Source organism: Myxine glutinosa, chromosome 5 (assembly GCF_964187855.1).
Source record: "Myxine glutinosa chromosome 5, kmMyxGlut1.1, whole genome shotgun sequence".
NCBI lineage: Eukaryota > Metazoa > Chordata > Myxini > Myxiniformes > Myxinidae > Myxine > Myxine glutinosa.
Window position 1 is genome coordinate 61,461,605 of NC_136265.1, and position 17,825 is coordinate 61,479,429.

Here is a 17,825-nt window from a genome sequence, read left to right on the forward strand (position 1 = left end):
ATCCTGGGGGGACAGGGCCTTCTCCATCGCTGCTCCCACCCTCTGGAACTCACTACCTCACACCATCAGAGACTCCTCCTCACTCACCACATTCAAAACATCACTAAAGACCCACCTGTTCAACACTGCATTCAACATTCAACCCACAGCATTTAACCCCTGACTATATCTTCTCCTTCTCCCTCCTTTTGCTTTAAATATTTCCCTATTGATTCTCGTCTTTTTGCAATTGTTGTTTTCATGTATTGTTATGCATTATGTTTTCCACTCTGTCAAAGCGCCTTTGGGCTTCTTGAAAAGCGCTATACAAAATAAATGAATTATTATTATTATTATTATAAAGATTTTTTCACACGTCTGGCCAATTACCTTCACACAATAGCCTTTGATCATTGTATCTGTATTGGAGGAGATTTCAATTGCACCTTTGAACCTAGTTTAGATAGAAATACACCAGAACCACATCCAGAATCTCATAAAGGTTTATTGAATTGTTTTTCATCACTTGGTCTACTTGACGCATGGCGCATACAGCACCCTAAAACATCTCAGTACACATGGTGCCGTTGTGCTAGTGGGTTAATAACACTTGCAAGGCTTGATAGATGGTATATTAATTCCCCTTTTAGAAACGTACTCGTGTCTTGTAATCATTTCCCTTCTACTTTCTCTGATCACCACCTGGTTGTACTTGGTCTATCCTTTTCTCAGTCAATTCGTAAAAGTGCGTTTTGGACTTTCAATACCAGCCTGTTGGAGGATTGCTGTTTTAAGGATGCTTTTCGTAGTTTTTGGGAAACACTCATCCAAAGAAAACCTTGTTACTCTTCTATTCAGTTATGGTGGGATAACGTGAAAGCCCAGATTCGCGTCTTTTGTCAATATTTTAAGTCCTTTTCCACAAGCAAGAGTAAGATTGCTGTCTCTCTCTTAGAAACTGAAATTTTACACTTAGAGGAAGACTTGGCTAAGTCTCAAAATGGCAGGAAACTTCAGTTATTATTGGAGAAAAAAGCTTATTTAAGAGAATTGATTCATGAAAAAGTAATGGGGATGTCAGTTAGACTCAGAATCCAAAATGTGAAGTTCTCTGACACCCCAAACAAAAGTTTTTTTTTCCAGTTAGAAGGGGTTAAGAAGTCCCAAAGGCAAATGTTTTCATTGTTAGACACTAAGGGGAATATTACACAAAATGAAAGTGATGTTAAGATGCTTGTGAAAAGGTTTTTTTCTGGTATATTTGCGGAGAAAGCTGTGTGTAAAGATATGGTTGATGATATGACGAATTACCTGCCTTCGTTGAGTTGTGACCAGTGTCAAGGTCTTGAAGAGCCGTTTACTTTGGAGGAGCTAAGCACAGCACTGCGTAGCTTTGAACACGGAAAAGCCCCTGGGATCGACGGCCTTCCAGTGGAATTTTTTGTAGCGTTTTGGGACATTTTAGGTCCAGAAGTACTGCTGGTGCTACAAGAAAGCCTACGCTCTGGCATACTACCCCTCAGCTGTAGAAGAGCAGTGGTATGCCTTTTCCCAAAAGGTGGTGATCTCTGTTGGATAGAGAACTGGTGCCCCATCTCATTACTGTGTTCTGACTACAAACGTTTTTCAAAATTGTTGGCCAATCGGCTAAAGGTTGTTATTGGCACTGTTGTTCATCCTGATCAGAGTTACAGCATTCCGGGAAGATCAATCTCTGATAATGTCTTTTTAATTAGAGACTTCATTGACTGTGGCCTTAAGGAGGAAGAGGGGCTTGGGTTGATTTTCCTACACATTGAAAAGGTGTTTGACAGCATAGATCACACTTACATGTTTCGTGTTCTGCAAAAGTTTGGTTTTGGTGAAAAGTTTATAGGTTTTGTGTAATTGTTATACAACAATATACTTAGTTTGTGCAAAGTATATAATCGTCTTTGTTCACAGGGGTGTGTGGCAAGGCTGTCCTTTGTCAGGGTTGCTGTTTAGCCTTTCTCTTGAGCCACGACTCATAAGTCTTAGAGCCTCTCTTTCTGGCTTTGTGCCTTCTGCAGAAAAGAACCACATCATGGTATCAGCATATGCTGATGATGTCTGGGTAATCATTAAGAATGATAAGGACCTAACTATTCTTGTTGAGTCCTTACACAGGTTTTATCTTGCTTCACGTTTGCAGTGCAATTGACAAAAGAGCAAAGCTCTGTGGGTGTCCTCAGCTCACGGTACATCCGGTAGGCTTCCCTTCACTCCCCCTCAGTCTCTTCCGAAAGACATGAGTTGGACAAGAGAAGGGGTTATTACCTAGGTGTTTATCTTGGACCCAATCAGTACTCCCATATTAACTGGGAAGGAGTGGTAGAACAGGCAACCAAGCGGCTCAACAAATGGAAAAGGTTCCTTCCCCAAATGTCCTTTAGAGGCCGAATACTGATTATTAACACCTTGGTCGCCTCTGTCCTGTGGCATAAATTTATTTGTTTGCAGCCACCAGAGGGCTTGCTTAAGGCTATTCAACAGACACTGGTAAAAACATTTTGGGGAGGTTACCACTGGTTGCGAATGGACGTACTTTGCCGCCCCTTGTCTCTTGGTGGCCAAGGGCTCATTGACCTAAAGTGTCGGCTGATGGCGTTTCGGCTGAAGTCAATGCAACGTCTGCTCAATGTTGAAAAACTGCCCTGGCGCCCTGTGGCACAACGAATATTGAGGCAAGCTGGAATGCTCGGCTACGGCCTTGAGACATTTTTGATCGAACCTCAAAAAGTTGATGTGTCCCACCAAAAAAGTTGATATCTCTCTCTCTCTCTCTCTCTCTCTCTCTCTCTCTCTCTCTCTCTCTCTCTCTCTCTCTCTCTCTCTCTCGATATATATATATATATATATATATATATCTATATATATATATATATATATATATATATATATATATATATCTATATATATATATATATATATATATTTATATATATATATATGTATATCTCGAGATCTCTCTCTCCATCGATCTATATCTCTATCTATCTATCTCTATCTCTATCTCTCTCTATATCTCTCGAAATCTCTCTCGAAATCTCTATATCTCTCTATATCTCTCGAAATCTCTATATCTCTCTATATCTCTCGAAATCTCTCTCTTTCTCTCCATATCTCTCAAAATCTCTCAATCTCTATATCTCTCGATATCTCTCGAAATCTCTCTCAATCTCTCAAAATCTCTCAATCTCTCGAAATCTCGATAGCTCTCTATATATCTCTTTATCTCTCGAAATCTCTCTATAGCTCTCTATAGCTCTCTATCTCTCTATATCTCTCTATATCTCTCTATCTCTGTCTGTGTCTCTGTCTGTGTCTCTTGATATATCTATATATATCTCTCTCTCTCTCTCTCTCTCTTTCTCTCTTTCTCTTTCTCTCTTTCTCTCTTTCTCTCTTTCTCTCTTTCTCTCTTTCTCTCTTTCTCTCTTTCTCTCTTTCTCTCTTTCAGACTCGGCAACGGTTGCTCGAGTGAGATGTGCATGGAAGAAGTTTCGGGAACTGAGTGGCGTGCTGATGAGGAGGAGAGTGTCGCTGAAGCTGAAGGGAAAGGTGTATGCTGCATGTGTGAGAAGTGTTATGATTTATGGGAGCGAGACATGGGTAATGAACGTAGAGCAGCAACGAAGGCTGGAAAGGGTGGAAATGCGAATGGTTCGATGGATGTGCGGAGTATCGTTGAGAGAGAGGAAGACAAATGATGAATTGCGAAAGATGATGGGAATATTGCCTGTGATTGATGCTGTGAAGAGGAACAGGTTGAGATGGTTTGGTCATGTATTGAGGAAGGATGAAAGTGACTGGTTGAGAAGAGTGATGGAAGTTAATGTAGAAGGAAGTAGAGGACGGGGAAGACCGAGAAAGACTTGGCTAAAGATGGTGGAAGAAGAAATGCGGGCAAGGGGGTTAACAAGGAGAGATGCAGAAAATAGGGCAAAATGGAGAAGATTGTCATGGGGACCGCAAGGCTAACCCCCGCTCTCGCAGGGAACATGGCCTTAAAATGCATGTTGTGTGTTGTGTGTCTCTTTCTCTCTTTCTCTCTTTCTCTCTTTCTCTCTTTCTCTCTTTCTCTCTTTCTCCACACCAAAACTTGCTGCCTTTCTGCTGCAATGTTCATTTCTGATCGCCCAGTGCGCCTCCTACCAGAATTCTCCTTGTTGAGGCGAGTACCATGCTCTTGGTATTTTCTGACATTCGCCCAGATGGTTTTGGCTGCTGGAGGCTCCCGTTTTGGGAAACGTTTCCTGAACGGCATCAAAACCTATATATACACTACCGGTCAAAAGTTTTAGAACACCGCAATTTTTGCAGTTTTTATTGAAATTTAAGCAATTCAAGTCCAGTGAATATCCTGAAATGGTACAAAGGTAAGCAGTAAACTACTCGAGGTAAAAAAAAAGAAAAAAAGTTGAGGTTAGAAAAACGGGGAAATAACGTAAATTGCACTTCGAAAATAATTTACGTAAATTGTATTGTAAAAAAAAAAGGCCTTCTTCAGGAAACAAGTAATGGGTTAACAACTTACAGCTGTTCTGCAGCAATGTAAGTAAATTAAGCCTTGAAAGTTGATGCAAACAATTCTGACAGGTGTCCCAACCTCTGCTGATTACTTGATTAAAAACCCCCTGTCTGTATAAAGCAGTATTAGAACAGACTGTTATTGCACCCTCTGAAGCATTATTTGGACAATATTGCACTGCAGGAAGTAGTATATTGCTATCATAATGGCAAGAAAAAGGCAATTAACAAAGGAAGACAGACAGACCATTATAACCCTTAAAAGTGTAGGTCTTTCCTTTAGAGAAATTGCAAAGAAAGCCAAGGTGTGAGTGAGTACAGTTTCCTATGCCATCAAAAGGCACTTGGAAACTGGAGGAAACTCTGACAGGAAGAGGTCTGGCAGACCCAAAGCCACAACAGAATCAGAAGACAAGTTTCTGAGAGTCAACAGCTTGCGTGATAGGCGGCTCACAGGCCAACAGCTTCAAGCACAGCTTAACACTGGTCGAAGTAAGCTGTGTTTCAACTGTGAAGAGAAGACTTTTTTTTTCTTCTTTTTTTTGTATACTGAATCGAGGCTCGTGAAAGAGCAAGTTTGACAGGTCGAGTGGCAGTAAAAAAGCCATTGCTGAGATGGCAAAATAAGAAAAAGAAGCTTGCCTGGGCCATGAAGCACCGCCAGTGGACTACTGAAGACTGGAAGAGGTCTTATGGACCAAGGAATCAAAATTTGAAATCCAGAGTCGGCGACTTGCACAGAGTGACTGGCACCCTGAACCAAAAGGGCTATCACAGCATTTTGCAGCACCATGCAATACCCTCTGGTATACGCCTGGTTAGTCAGGGGTTCATCCTACAGCAAGATAATGACCCTAAACACACCTCCAGGCTATGTCAAAACTAACTTCGAGGAAAAGAACAAGACGGTAGGCTTCAAATCATGGAATGGCCAGCACAGTCTCCAGACTTAAACCCCATCGAGCTGGTTTGAGATGAACTGGACAGAAGGGTGAAGGCAAAGCAACCTACAAGTGCAACACATTTGTGGGAACTTCTGCAACAGTGTTGGGAAGAACTTCCAGAACAATATTTGATTTCCATTGTAGAAAATGTCACGAGTGTGTTCGGCGGTTATATCTGCAAAAGGCTACTTTGCTGAGTCAAAAATTTAAATTAAATTTTGTTAAACAAAATGATTCTATGATTTCTCTTTTATCTCCAATTGTTTATTTGTTCTATGCTTAATTTCAGAGTACATTGAGACATTAAACTGCGTAAAATTCAATAAAAACGGGAAGAATTGAGGTGTTCTAAAACTTTTGACCGGTAGTGCATGTATATCTATCGTTGTTTCCGATGAATTACTTCGAAACGTGAACAAACGTTAAACTTTCCACGAACCACCACAAAGTCCATGTAAATCTCTGTCATTGCATCCCTCTCTCCAATGACCCGGCGTTCATCTGCGTGGGATGTATTGTTCACCAAGTGACGGTGGCTACATAAAGGTGGCCGAGTCTTTCCTTTCATTGCACCATCGTCAAAATGAGTCGCTGGAAAAACACGATTAATTGTCAATAGGAATTTTTTTTTTCGGTTCAGCGACGCCGAATCTCGGCTCGCATCTCCCGCATCAATGATCGAAAAATCCATCCCTCCACAAAATAAAAAGTTGCCATGGATACATCAAATTGTCCATTTAATTAAGATTTAAATCTCGGGTCAATCGGATTAAAATTGATTATTTTTCAGATGAAAATTGATATGAGAAGCTTGACCTTGAATTGACCTTTTCACTTCAACATAGTTCTTTTCCCAATGCAGTGATGCACTGTGTAATTGCTGTTTAATTTTCAAGTTAATTGGATGAAAAATGCCAATTTTAGAAATCTGACCACAAGATGACCTTTGAGCTTTGACCTCAAAATTAATAGGCTTCTTCCTTATTACAAACTCAACCATCTGTTGAAGTTTCATGACGATCGTTTTAAAATTGTGACCTGTAGGTGACTGACAGAGAGACAGACAGACTTGATCTCAACAGACAGACAGAATGAAAAATCACTCATAGAGCGACACTTGGCAAAACAGAACAAAGTAGAATGACACTCATAGAGCATCCTTTTGACCTCAAAAATAGTTTGTGGTTGAATTCAGTAACCAAATATGCAAATCCTTTTCAAATTTCAAATCAATCGGATGAAAATTGAGGATTTTGGAAATTTGGCCAAAAAGTGGTTGACCTTTGGCCGAAAATATATATAGGATTTTGTCGGACCACGAACTCTACCGTTTGGTGAAGTTTCGTGAAGATCGGTTTAAAATCGTGACCTACAGGCAAGTATAAGTGAGCAGACAAACAAACACACAAACCGGAGTGATAAACATACTTGCAAAAAAAAGTTTTGCCAAGTAATAACGCACAAGACCAACCAACATACCTGAAAGGTCTTTGATTTTGCAAGTAACAAAGAGGGGTGAAAACATAACCTCCATCCACCTTTGGTAGCGGAGGTAATCACAAGCTATGAATCGAAGTTAGTCAGGATATCGGTCTAAAATGGTGCACTTGCGTGTTCCTTTTCAGTGCAAACGGTTGGATCCTTCACACACAATATGTCGGTTATCTACTGTGAAGTACAGCATATCGTTATCATGTGATTTGCCGTGTTATCGACTGATAGATGGACAATTAAGATTGTTCAAAATGCAAAGCAAAAACTACTTCGCCATGCCAAGCTCGAGATTGAGTGGTGCACAGCAGTTAAGTGATTGACTTTGTTGTTTCCCATCATCAGATTGGGTCTGCAGGCCTATATGGAAGCACAAGAAGCAGCAGCAGCTCATCATCATACAAAAAGGTAACGCGGTGTATGCACAAGGCCTGCTTTTGCCTCCACCCAGTTAAGTTGTGTGAAGAGGGCAATCCTCGCAGATTGGGCTGAAAATGGACGTTACCTGAAGTTGAAGGTATCTCAACTGTCGGACCATTTTGGCAATGACCTTGAGTACCATGCAAGTAATTTGTGCTCGTACTCGTCCATCTCTATTTGTCTATTTTTTGCAGTTTCTTCTGTCCCGTTTCACTCCGTTGCTGGTGGAACCAAGTTCTCAATTGCGCATCCACTGCCCTGTACCCTCATCTCCTCCATCCCAAAGCCTTCCTGCAAAACGCCTCCAAGTCTTCCAGCCCCACGTGCTTCCAGCTCTTTACCACCTCCACCTGCTGAACCTGGAACGTTAAAGGATTGTGAACCTTCTCAACGTCTGCCTTCATCACAGCAAGTGCTTATCGGTGCGTTTGGGGTTCTCCGTTGCCATACCAGTTTTCTACTTTGCAGCCTGAGATTGCACAGTGATTTTCATTTGTTGGGAAGCCAGACATTTAGTCCAGGAACAAATCGGGAAGGGTGTGATGTGTAAAAATTTCCTGTGTTCTGTAACTTGTCATGCATGATAAAGTCATGTGCCAAGTTTCAGTTGAATAATTTTAAAGGGAATGGGAAAAAAAAGTCTGAAAAACCACAGGTGGGACGGGCAGACAGGCGGAGAACAACCCCTTCTGTAAAACCAGTAGAGGACTAATATTGTTATGCTACTTGATCTTATTTCAACAAAATAATTTTACAATATGTATTCCTGGGTAGTTGAACTACAACGTCATCGAATTTTATATCCATCACTCTGCCTCTTATCCCACATATGAGCATCGGTAAAATGGAACGCTGGTTCCACCGGATTGTGAACCTGTGGTTTGTAGGTAGTGTCGGTAATCAAGGAGCTGAATCTGCAATTCCGGGAATCAAACGTCGAGCAAAGACTTGAACATTTTTATATAAATGGTAGCCATCTTTTTATGCCTCCATTGACGAAGTTGCCGGAGGCATCATGTTTTCAGGTTGTCCGTCCGTCCGTCCGTCCGTGATAGGTTTTTGTTACTCCGATAACTTGAGAACGGCTGAAGGGATCTTTATCAAACATGGTGCAGGTATATATGATGAGGAAAGATGAACTGATTAGATTTTGGGGTCACAAGGTCAAATGTCAGAGGTCATGTTTGGTCAAAATGCTGTTACCACGATAACTTGTGAACCAGTGATGGGATTCTGACCAAATTTGGTTAAATTATGTAGAATGATGTAAGGATGAACTGATAAAATTTTGGGGTAAATAGGTCAAAGGTTAGAGGTCATGTCAGGTTAAAATGTGATAACTTGAGAACAGCTGAATGGATTTAAATCAAACTTAGTACAGGTATTTGTAATGATGTAATAATGTGGGTGGACGCATATCGGTCGACGTCGTGACTTCGAAGAGTGTCGTTAGAGTTTTGCATATTTTTTATTTTTTGGGAAAGTCACATTTTTTTTTTTTTTTTTTTTTTTTTTGTATACTGAATCGAGGCTCGTGTAAGAGCTAACATTTACTTCACAAACAAATCAACCAGACAAACAAAATATATAAAAAGAGGGAGCGGAAGACAAGATGGGGAGAGAAGGGGAAGCACACAAACACAACATTTAAGAGCAGGGAGATGTGTGGAAGGGAGAGGGCTTGGGGGGAGGAGGCGTGGGGAGGGGGGGGGGGGAGGGAGACGTATAAAACACAAGGACACCAAGGACTTCCAGGACAGAAGTTGGTATTTCAAAGAAGTGGAATTTGGGTGAAATTAGCGGGGGGAGAAAAGATCAAGGTTTTGGATGGGGGAAGATAAGAGATGGTGGTGAACAGCTGTTTTAAAGACCTGGAGGGTGGAGTGGGATTGAAGAGAGTGAGGGAGTTTGTTCCAGAGGTGGGAGAAAAGAGGAATGAAGGAGTGAAGGTGAGCAGAGAGTCTTGATTTTGGCAGTTTGACCATAAGAGGGTTGCAGGCAGATCTTGTGCGACCTGTAGGAATATTTGCGGGACAGAGCCCAGAGAGAGCTGGGGGGGGGGCAAGGCCAGAGAGGAGTCGGTAGAAGATGGAAAGACCACCAACCTGCCTGCGGTGAGTGAGTGAGAGGCCCTTGGAGTTAGCTTCATCGCGGGAGATTCCAATGATTCTGAATGCTTTGGTTTTAACAGCGTGAAGACGAGCAAGGTGTGAGGCAGGAGCACCAGCCCAGAGGGGAGAGCAGTATTCCATTGAGCTGCGGATAAAAGCCTTGTATGTGGTGAGGAGCTCAGGTGTGCCAAGGAAGGACTTCGCACGACGGAGGATGCCCAGTCGGCGACTGGCTTTGGAGGCCAGATTTGAAATGTGGTTTTCCCAGGAAAGATCATGGCAGATGGTGAGACCCAAAAGCTTGAGTGACAGAACATCTTGGAGAGGATTATTCAGAAAGTGGATGGGAGGGTTGTCCAGTCGGTCTTTTCGGAGAGACATCGTAAGAGTGTGAGATTTGTCAGGATTGAAAGACATGTTCCACTCGTTTGCCCAGTCTGTGATTTTGTCCAGGTCTGCAGAGGGCGAGGAGGCTGCAGACTGCCGATCTGAGGGATGAAGAATGGAGCGACAGAGAGTAGAGTCATCAGCAAAGAGATACTGAGGATTTTCAAGAGAGTCAGAGAGATCATTGATAATATATATAAATAACCACCTTTAGAGGCCATTTCCCCCCGCAAAGCGGGGGTTGGCCTTTTTCGGGAACCGTGGTTGTTGTTGTTTTTTGGTCCCCTTTTTGAAGCAATGTTTTATGGCCGGATGCCCTTCCTGACGCCAACCCTTTTTGCCGCCTTTAACGACAAACAGGGAATTACCAGTGAACTGGTACTCAATTTGCCGACCTCGGAAGGATGACAGGCTGAGTCAACCCCCCTGGCGTTAATTCAGCGATCGACCGGGATTCGAACCCAGGATCCTAGGATCCTAAGCCGGCACCTCCTGTTTGGCATTCTGTCTTCTACCGACTCCTCTCCGGCCTTGCACCCCCAGCTCTCTCTGTGCTCTGTCCCCCAAATATTCCTACAGGTCGCACAAGATCTGCCAGCAACCCTCTGATGGTTAAACTGCCGAAATCTCGGCTCTCTGCTCACCTTCACTCTTTCATTCCTCTTTTCTCCCGCCTCTGGAACAAACTCCCTCACTCCCTTCAATCCCACTCCTCCCTCCAGGTCTTTAAAACAGCTGTTCACCACCATCTCTTATCTTCCCCCATCCAAAACCTTGATCTTTTCTACCCCCGCTAATTCACCCCAGATCCACCTTGTTTGAAATTCCAACTTCTTTCCTGGAAGTCCTGGCAGTGTCCATATGTTTTATACCTCTCCCACCGCCCCCTTCCCATGCCCCCCCCCCCCAAAGCCCTCGCCCTCTCTCAGATCTCTCGATGTCTCCATGTCTCTCGGTCCCTGCTCTCAAATGTTGTGTTTGTGTCCTTCCCCCTCTCTCCCCATCTTGTCTACCGCTCCCGATGTTATATGTTTTATGTGTCGGTTTGTCTTTCTGTGTGATTAATGTTCGCTCTTTCACGAGCCTCGATCTTGTATACAAAAAAAAAAAAAAAAAAAAAAAAAAAAAAAACCCTAGCCGCTAGCCCAACACCAGGGCTAAGACCAGAAAAGACCAGAAATGATGAAGACCAGAAAAAGCACAGGGCCCAGAACACTGCCTTGTGGAACTCCAGCCTGAACAGGAAGAGGAGATGAGAGAAACCCATTCAGGGCCACACGTTGACTACGACTAGAGAGGAGGTCCGCCAGCCATGCGTGGAGATTTCCATGGACACCAAAAGAGGAGAGTTTGGTGAGCAGAGCGGGGTGCCAGACCGTATCGAAGGCACGTGATATATGTCAAGGGAGACTGCTCTAATTTCCTGTTTGGCATTGAGGACCTCCATCCATTGTTGAGAAAGCAGAAGCAGCATGTCCAGAGTAGAGTGTCCAGGTCTGAAACCAAATTGATGATCAGGGATCAAGCCATTGGAGAAGAGGAAAGATTTCATATCTGAAGCAATGATGGATTCCATGACTTTGGTGATAATTGGGAGAAGGCTGATTGGTCTGTAGTTGCTGGGATCTGTTTTTGCACCTTTTTTGTGCAAAGCAGTGATGGCAGATTTCCAAGCAGATGGAAGATGACCTTGAGCAAAAGAGAGGGTGAAGAGAACAGAGAGAGGGAGTGAAAGAGCGGAAGAACAGGATTTTATGACCCGTGGGCTGATGCCGTCAGGTCCAGTTGCAGAATCCGAGTCGAGGGTTGACAGAAACTTTTCCACCTTGTTAGGAGGAAAGGACACAGAGTCCAGGAGCAGCTGGGTACGACTGGGTACGGTGGGTTCAGAGAGCGAAGCGAAGGCCCCCGAAGGCCCCGGGCCCCGAAGGCCTTCCAGAAGCGAAGGCCCCGGGTTTGGGACACAAGATTTAGAGGCAAACACAGAGTTGAGGCATTCAGCTTTTTCACGTGCGGAGTCAGCCGTGTGGCCATTTGAGGTGAGGGAGGGGATGGAGGGGGAACAAACACCAGAAACAGATTTGACCAGACGCCACCAGGATTTGGAAGAGGGAGACAGATAAGAGAGTTCGGTCCTGAGAATGGAGAGATATTGTTTCCTGGCTCTCCTGAGGGTGGACACACACTTGTTTCGGGCTTTGTGAAAGGAAATGAGATTTCCTTCCGTTGGATTTGCTTTCCAGGAGACGAAAGCAAGTTGTTTCTGGGCAATAGCCTCACCACAAGATTCCGTGTACCATGGACGGGAGGAAGGGTATGACAACTGAAGACGAGATGGGATAAATCTGTGCATGAGAGAGAGCAATTTACTTTGGAAGAATTCCCAGGATGAGTTGATGTCAGAGGCGGAAGAGATGGGAGACCAGTCCAGATGATTGATGGCTGCTTAAAGACCGTGCCAGTTGGCCTGAGTGAAATGCCAGACTCGTCGACGCTGAGGAGGCTCTCTGAGAATGGTCAGAGAGATGTCCACTTTAACAAGCACATGATCAGAAGAGCCGATTGGAGCAGAAGAAGAGCAGCAGACATTTTCAGGGAAGTTAGTCATAACCAATTCCAGAAGAGAAGATGCTCCGTAGACTGAAATCCGGGTCAGGAAATTGACAGATTGTGTCTCCCAGTGAGTCACAGAAGTTCTTTGCTGAAGAGCCATGGCTGGTGAGAGAGGTACCCACACCCAGCCAACTGGCATGGTGACAGTTGAAATCACCACATATGAGGAAGAGAGAGCTGGGATGGGTAGATAGAAGTTGGTCCATATTCTCAGACAGCGAGATGTAGATGGAGTCATCACTGTTTGGTGGACGGTACAACACACATATGAACAAAAGGTGGGAGCGAAGAGGAAGCCGTAGCCAAAGGTATTCCTGGGGGTGAGGTGGAGAGAGGGCAGTGCAGGGCGAGTGAGGAAGAGTTTTTTATAAAGATAGCAACCCCACCTCCAGGACGAGGCTCAGGTCTATCATACCGGAGGAGGGAGTAACCTGGGAGAGATGCCAAGGAATCAGAGACATCATGAAGGAGGAAAGTTTCTGTTTTGCAGATCACGTCTGGTTTGTCAGAAGCAACCTGTATGGAGAGATCAGACAAGTTTGAGCGAAGGCCCCGGATGTTTGAGGTCCATACTGTTAAGGAAGAGGAAGGGGGAGCATCGGATACAGAACAGGGGGGGCGGGGGCGGTAGGGTAAGATGTGGAAAAGGAGGAAGAGGTAGGGAGAGCTGTTGAAGGTGTGTCAGAGATTACAGAATAGCTTGGAGAAAGGGAAGAATGGGGCGGACAAAAGGTTTGATGGTGATTGGGAGAGGTGCAGTGAGGTGTTATTTGACGAGGGGGAAGAGCGAGGCAGAAGGTTGAGGGAGATGAAGGTGAAAGTTGGAAGGGGGAAGAAGTGGGGAGGACGCTTTGAGGAGGAGAGGGGAGTCTAGGAGGGGAGGAGCGAGGGAGGGTCTCGGAGGGGAGGCGTGTGGGGGGAGATTTGAAAGGAATGGGTGATTGGGAAGATTTGGAGGGGAGGGGCAAGGGGGAAGATTTGAAAGAGATGGGTGATGGGGATGATTTGGAGGGGAGGGGCAAGGGGGTAGATTTAGAGGGGAGGGGTGATGGGGAAGTTTTGGAGGGGAGGGGTGATGGGGAAGTTTTGGAGGGAAGGGGTGATGGGGAAGATTTGGAGGGAGGGGCAAGGGGGAAGATTTGGAGGGGAGGGGCAAGGGGGAAAATTTGAAAGAGATGGGTGATGAGGAAGATTTGGAGGGGAGGGGCAAAGGGGTAGATTTGGTGGGGAGGGGTGATGGGGAAGTTTTGAAGGGGAGGGGTGATGGGGAAGATTTGGAGTGAAGGGGTGATGGGGAAGTTTTGGAGGGAAGGGGTGATGGGGAAGATTTGGAGGGCAGGGGTGATGGGGAAGATTTGGAGGGGAGGGGTGAGATTGGATTTTGAAAAGTGTACGATTAATGGGAAACGAACATTTATTGCAAAATGAGTTTCTTGAGACATTCGAGTCAAAAATACGTTTGAGGACGCTGGAGGGAGGATGGAGTGCTGGAGAGTTTAGGGAATAAATGAAAGATGCACTATAAGAGATGGAATTTTTTTTGGAATGAATAGATTTGGTGAGCAAGTCGAAAGCATCCTTTTATAGAAGAAGAAGAAAAAGGTGTTATAGAATATGACAGAATACAGGTCTTCAGGGGACAGATTAGACGTTTTTTAACAACGTGATCACAAACAACGTGGTCCAAGAACGAACGAACAAATAAGAACGAATAAACGAATAAGAACAGAAGGAATTTATTATTTTTTTTTTTGAGGAGATTTTAAAACAAGGAAGTATGGGGTGAAAAGACCGTGAAAAACAGAGACCGGAAAGTAATTGCAGCGCGATCGGAGAGCCGCTGAGACAAAAACAAAGCCTCAAGCTAAGGTCGGACACGGTAGCCTAGTACTACACTTAGGCCTCAGAATACGCGATAAAGAAAGACCGACGATTCTGTACACAGGTATGAAAAACCAACACCAAGAATACAATTAAAGACACCCCAATAGGTACATCCACCGAGAGAAAGATACAGTTTCGACAAAAACACAATTGTGAAAAGTTACTTAACTTCGAAAGCGAGCGCGCATGGACAGCTTTGAAGAGACGGGACCTCCAATCTTGCGCATGCGCAGATCGACGACATGATGGAAAAGTCTAAGTAGGAAGTGGAAAAGTTTCAGGGTATGCAAAGCGAAATGGTAAAATGGCTCTTTCAAACCATGTGGATGAAACTGCAGTTTAGTTAAACGTAACCCATCAAGTTAAGACCGCTCACCAAGAGCATTTGCCATTTTATGAGCATCGGTGGCACCTTGACGTGATCACATGCCCTTTTCATCCTTTACCTGCTCATGACGATGTATTATCCCAACAAGGGGAGGGAAATACATTTTTATACAAATCTTCCATCGCGTGTCGTCACTTCAACCTCTATCCATTCCATAATTGTCTTTATCCCGACAGCCCAAAAGGTCGGCAACAAAGAGAGGCATGACCAAGAGGGTCACATCAAGCGGCCCATGAATGCATTCATGGTGTTTGCGCAGTCGCACCGCCGACAAATGGCCAAGGTGCTTCCTAAATTTGACAATGCTTCGGTGAGCAAGACCCTGGGGGAAGTCTGGCAGTCCCTCAGGGAGGACCTGAAGCGTCCATATTACGAGCGGGCCTGCAGGCTGGCGGACGAACACAGGATTAAGTTTCCCGGTACGTTCTTTTAAAATGAGATGTGTGGTTTGTCTCGTGTGAAGTCTGGAATATTGTTATCGCATCGTTTTCTCGTTAACCCAGTGAAGGCCGTACAGTACAACTGAGATGATTTAACCAACAAGGGATTTAAAACTGTTTTCGTATCGCAAGGCGACAGTTATTTGTTGAAGTGAAAATGCACAGGAAATGAGCCGGTCCAGTTAATCGATCGGTTGTACTGTTTTGCCCGATTCAGATTGGGTCTACAAGCCTGCAAGAAAGATGAAGAAGCAGGAGCTTCTTCTTGTCAGGAACTGTCCAGAAAGAAACCGTCTTACAGGAACTCTTACAGGAACTCTTACAGGAACTCTTACAGGAACTCTTACAGGAACTCCGACAGGAACTCCGACAGGAACTCCGACAGGAACTCCGGCAGGAACTCCGGCAGGAACTCCGGCAGGAACTCCGGCAGGAACCCCGGCTGGAACTCCGGCAGGAACTCCGGCAGGAACTCCGGCAGGAACTCCGGCTGGAACTCCGGCAGGAACTCCGGCAGGAACTCCGGCAGGAACTCCGGCAGGAACTCTGGCAGGAACTCCTACAGGAACTCCTACAGGAACTCCTACAGGAACTCTTACAGGAACTCTTTCAGGAACTGTCCAGAAAGGTAATGTTAAGGATGCACACGTATTCTCTCTCTCTCTCTCTATATCTCTCTGTATCTCTCTCTATATCTATATCTCTATCTATATCTCTATCTATATCTCTATCTATATCTCTCTCTATATCTCTCTTGTTACGTGCTCCTCCCCAAACCCCGTTCACGGTGTACCTCCGAGCCCCGAGAGGAGTCACGGCAGAAAGATGTGTTATTCTGTATGTCAAAGATCAATGGTGAAACCACACCAATTGTTACCAACAAACAAGTATTGTATTAAGGTCACGCAAGAATAACAGTACAATAACAATATTAATCAATCGTACAACCAACACATCATTCCTATGATGGTACCATCAGTTTCGTACAATATAACTCACTGTGCTCCAAGTGAGCGAAAATAACATTCCCAATGTCTCTGTCCCGGCTTCAAGCCAAAGTCGATCCACGCTCCAGTGGTTATCAGAACGATGTTGTATCGATACCAGAATCCCGCTCGGTTGACAGTCACACTGCCAAAGATAGGCAAAAGTGTCCTCAAGAGGCGGTTGGGAAATCACACCTTCGGGTGTGGACGTTCAATGGCTCCCAATCTGCGAACCGCAAATTCCCACTCGAAATCCACGTTACACATGCAAACCAAGCTAACGGCTGGATGCGTTGAAATGGTTGGAACGAGGTGAAAAACCTGGAGTGATGCGAAATCAGGCGTGAGGCAAAATGGCCAACGGTCTGTCCTCGAGACGTAACGGCACTCCAATGATTCTCTCCGGAATCAACCGCAAAACCTGTCACGCAGGTTTATCTGTCACAGTGATAACAACTCTGTCGCAGGAATCCCTTTCCCAGGAAACCCCAAAGTTCACTCGTGACCCCCGTTTGCCAGCGTTTGCTCAAAACCTCAATGCAGTTCGGCTCCTTCTCCGACCTCACTCGCTCCGCCTCCTTTTCCTCTTCTCTTCCTCTTCTTCGTCCGGGTCCCGATCCGGTTTCCGGTTTCTTTTTAAAACGTTAATATTTTTTTAACCTTTTGAAAACAGTTATCTCCAATTCACTTAAACGATAACAATAATAGTACATGGAACCAAAAATGTTTACAGTGGATGAGAACCACAACAACGGAAGTGACGAATCCGTAACACTTCGCCCCCTCAAGAAAGAAAGTTGGAACATAGTGAAAACTTTCTTTGCATGCAAAAACTCTTTTAACAAACAAAAGTAAAACTCACCCCCAAATGATCAATTCACGTGAGCAACAATAATTAATATTCCCCAAAATAAAGCAACAAAACTTCCAAACAACCTACAGGAATTTCCAAAGTTGGTTCACTCTGGATAAAGCATCCGCAACGACATTGTCCCTGCCTTTTACATGCTCAATTTCCAAGTTGAACTCCTGCAAAGCCAAACTCCATCTCATCAACCTCTGATTTTTATTTTTCATTTTTTGAATGAAGGTTAAGGGGTTGTGATCAGTGAAGACTTTTTTAGGAAAGGCAGGAGTTCCTTGATACACCTCATAATGCTGAAGCGCTAGCAGGAGAGCAAGGGTCTCTTTTTCCACGGTGGCATAATTTGCCTGATGTTTGTTAAACTTTCTGGAGTAGTAGCACACCGGGTGATCCACTCCATCACCATCTTCCTGTAATAGAACTGCCCCAGCCCCCACATCACTTGCATCAATGGCCAACTTGAATGTTTCTTGAAAATCCGGGGGGCTGCTAGGACAGGAGAGCTCATTAATATCGCTTTGACGTGGGCAAAGGCAGCTTGATATTTGTCATCCCAAATAAACTTGGTCTCTTTCCTCAGCAAATTCGTTAAAGGGGCTACCACATCAGAAAAATTCCTGCAGAACTGCCGGTACCAACCAGCCATACCCAAGAATCTCATAAGCTCCTTCTTCCCTTTTGGAGCTTGGAAGCGATCAATGGCTTCTATCTTGGCTGTCACCGGTTGCACCTGACTCTGACCTACGACATGGCCGAGGAACACCAC

General features: G+C 44.5%; 1 protein-coding gene across 3 annotated transcripts in view; it reads left to right on the top strand.

Annotated features, from left to right (window-relative positions):
• The window catches only part of LOC137428149 (uncharacterized), a 73,130-nt gene that overhangs the window by 46,354 nt on the left and 8,951 nt on the right, over nucleotides 1-17,825 (top strand). Inside the window, exons 12-15 of one of the 3 annotated variants that reach the window (XM_068118086.2) lie at nucleotides 7,311-7,373; nucleotides 7,580-7,807; nucleotides 14,945-15,187; nucleotides 15,426-15,836. In XM_068118086.2, the coding sequence (XP_067974187.2) occupies nucleotides 7,311-7,373; nucleotides 7,580-7,807; nucleotides 14,945-15,187; nucleotides 15,426-15,836 (945 nt within the window). The remainder of the gene's footprint in view (nucleotides 1-7,310; nucleotides 7,374-7,579; nucleotides 7,808-14,944; nucleotides 15,188-15,425; nucleotides 15,837-17,825) is intronic. The other 2 variants (XM_068118087.2, XM_078778108.1) reach the window with 2 other exon arrangements.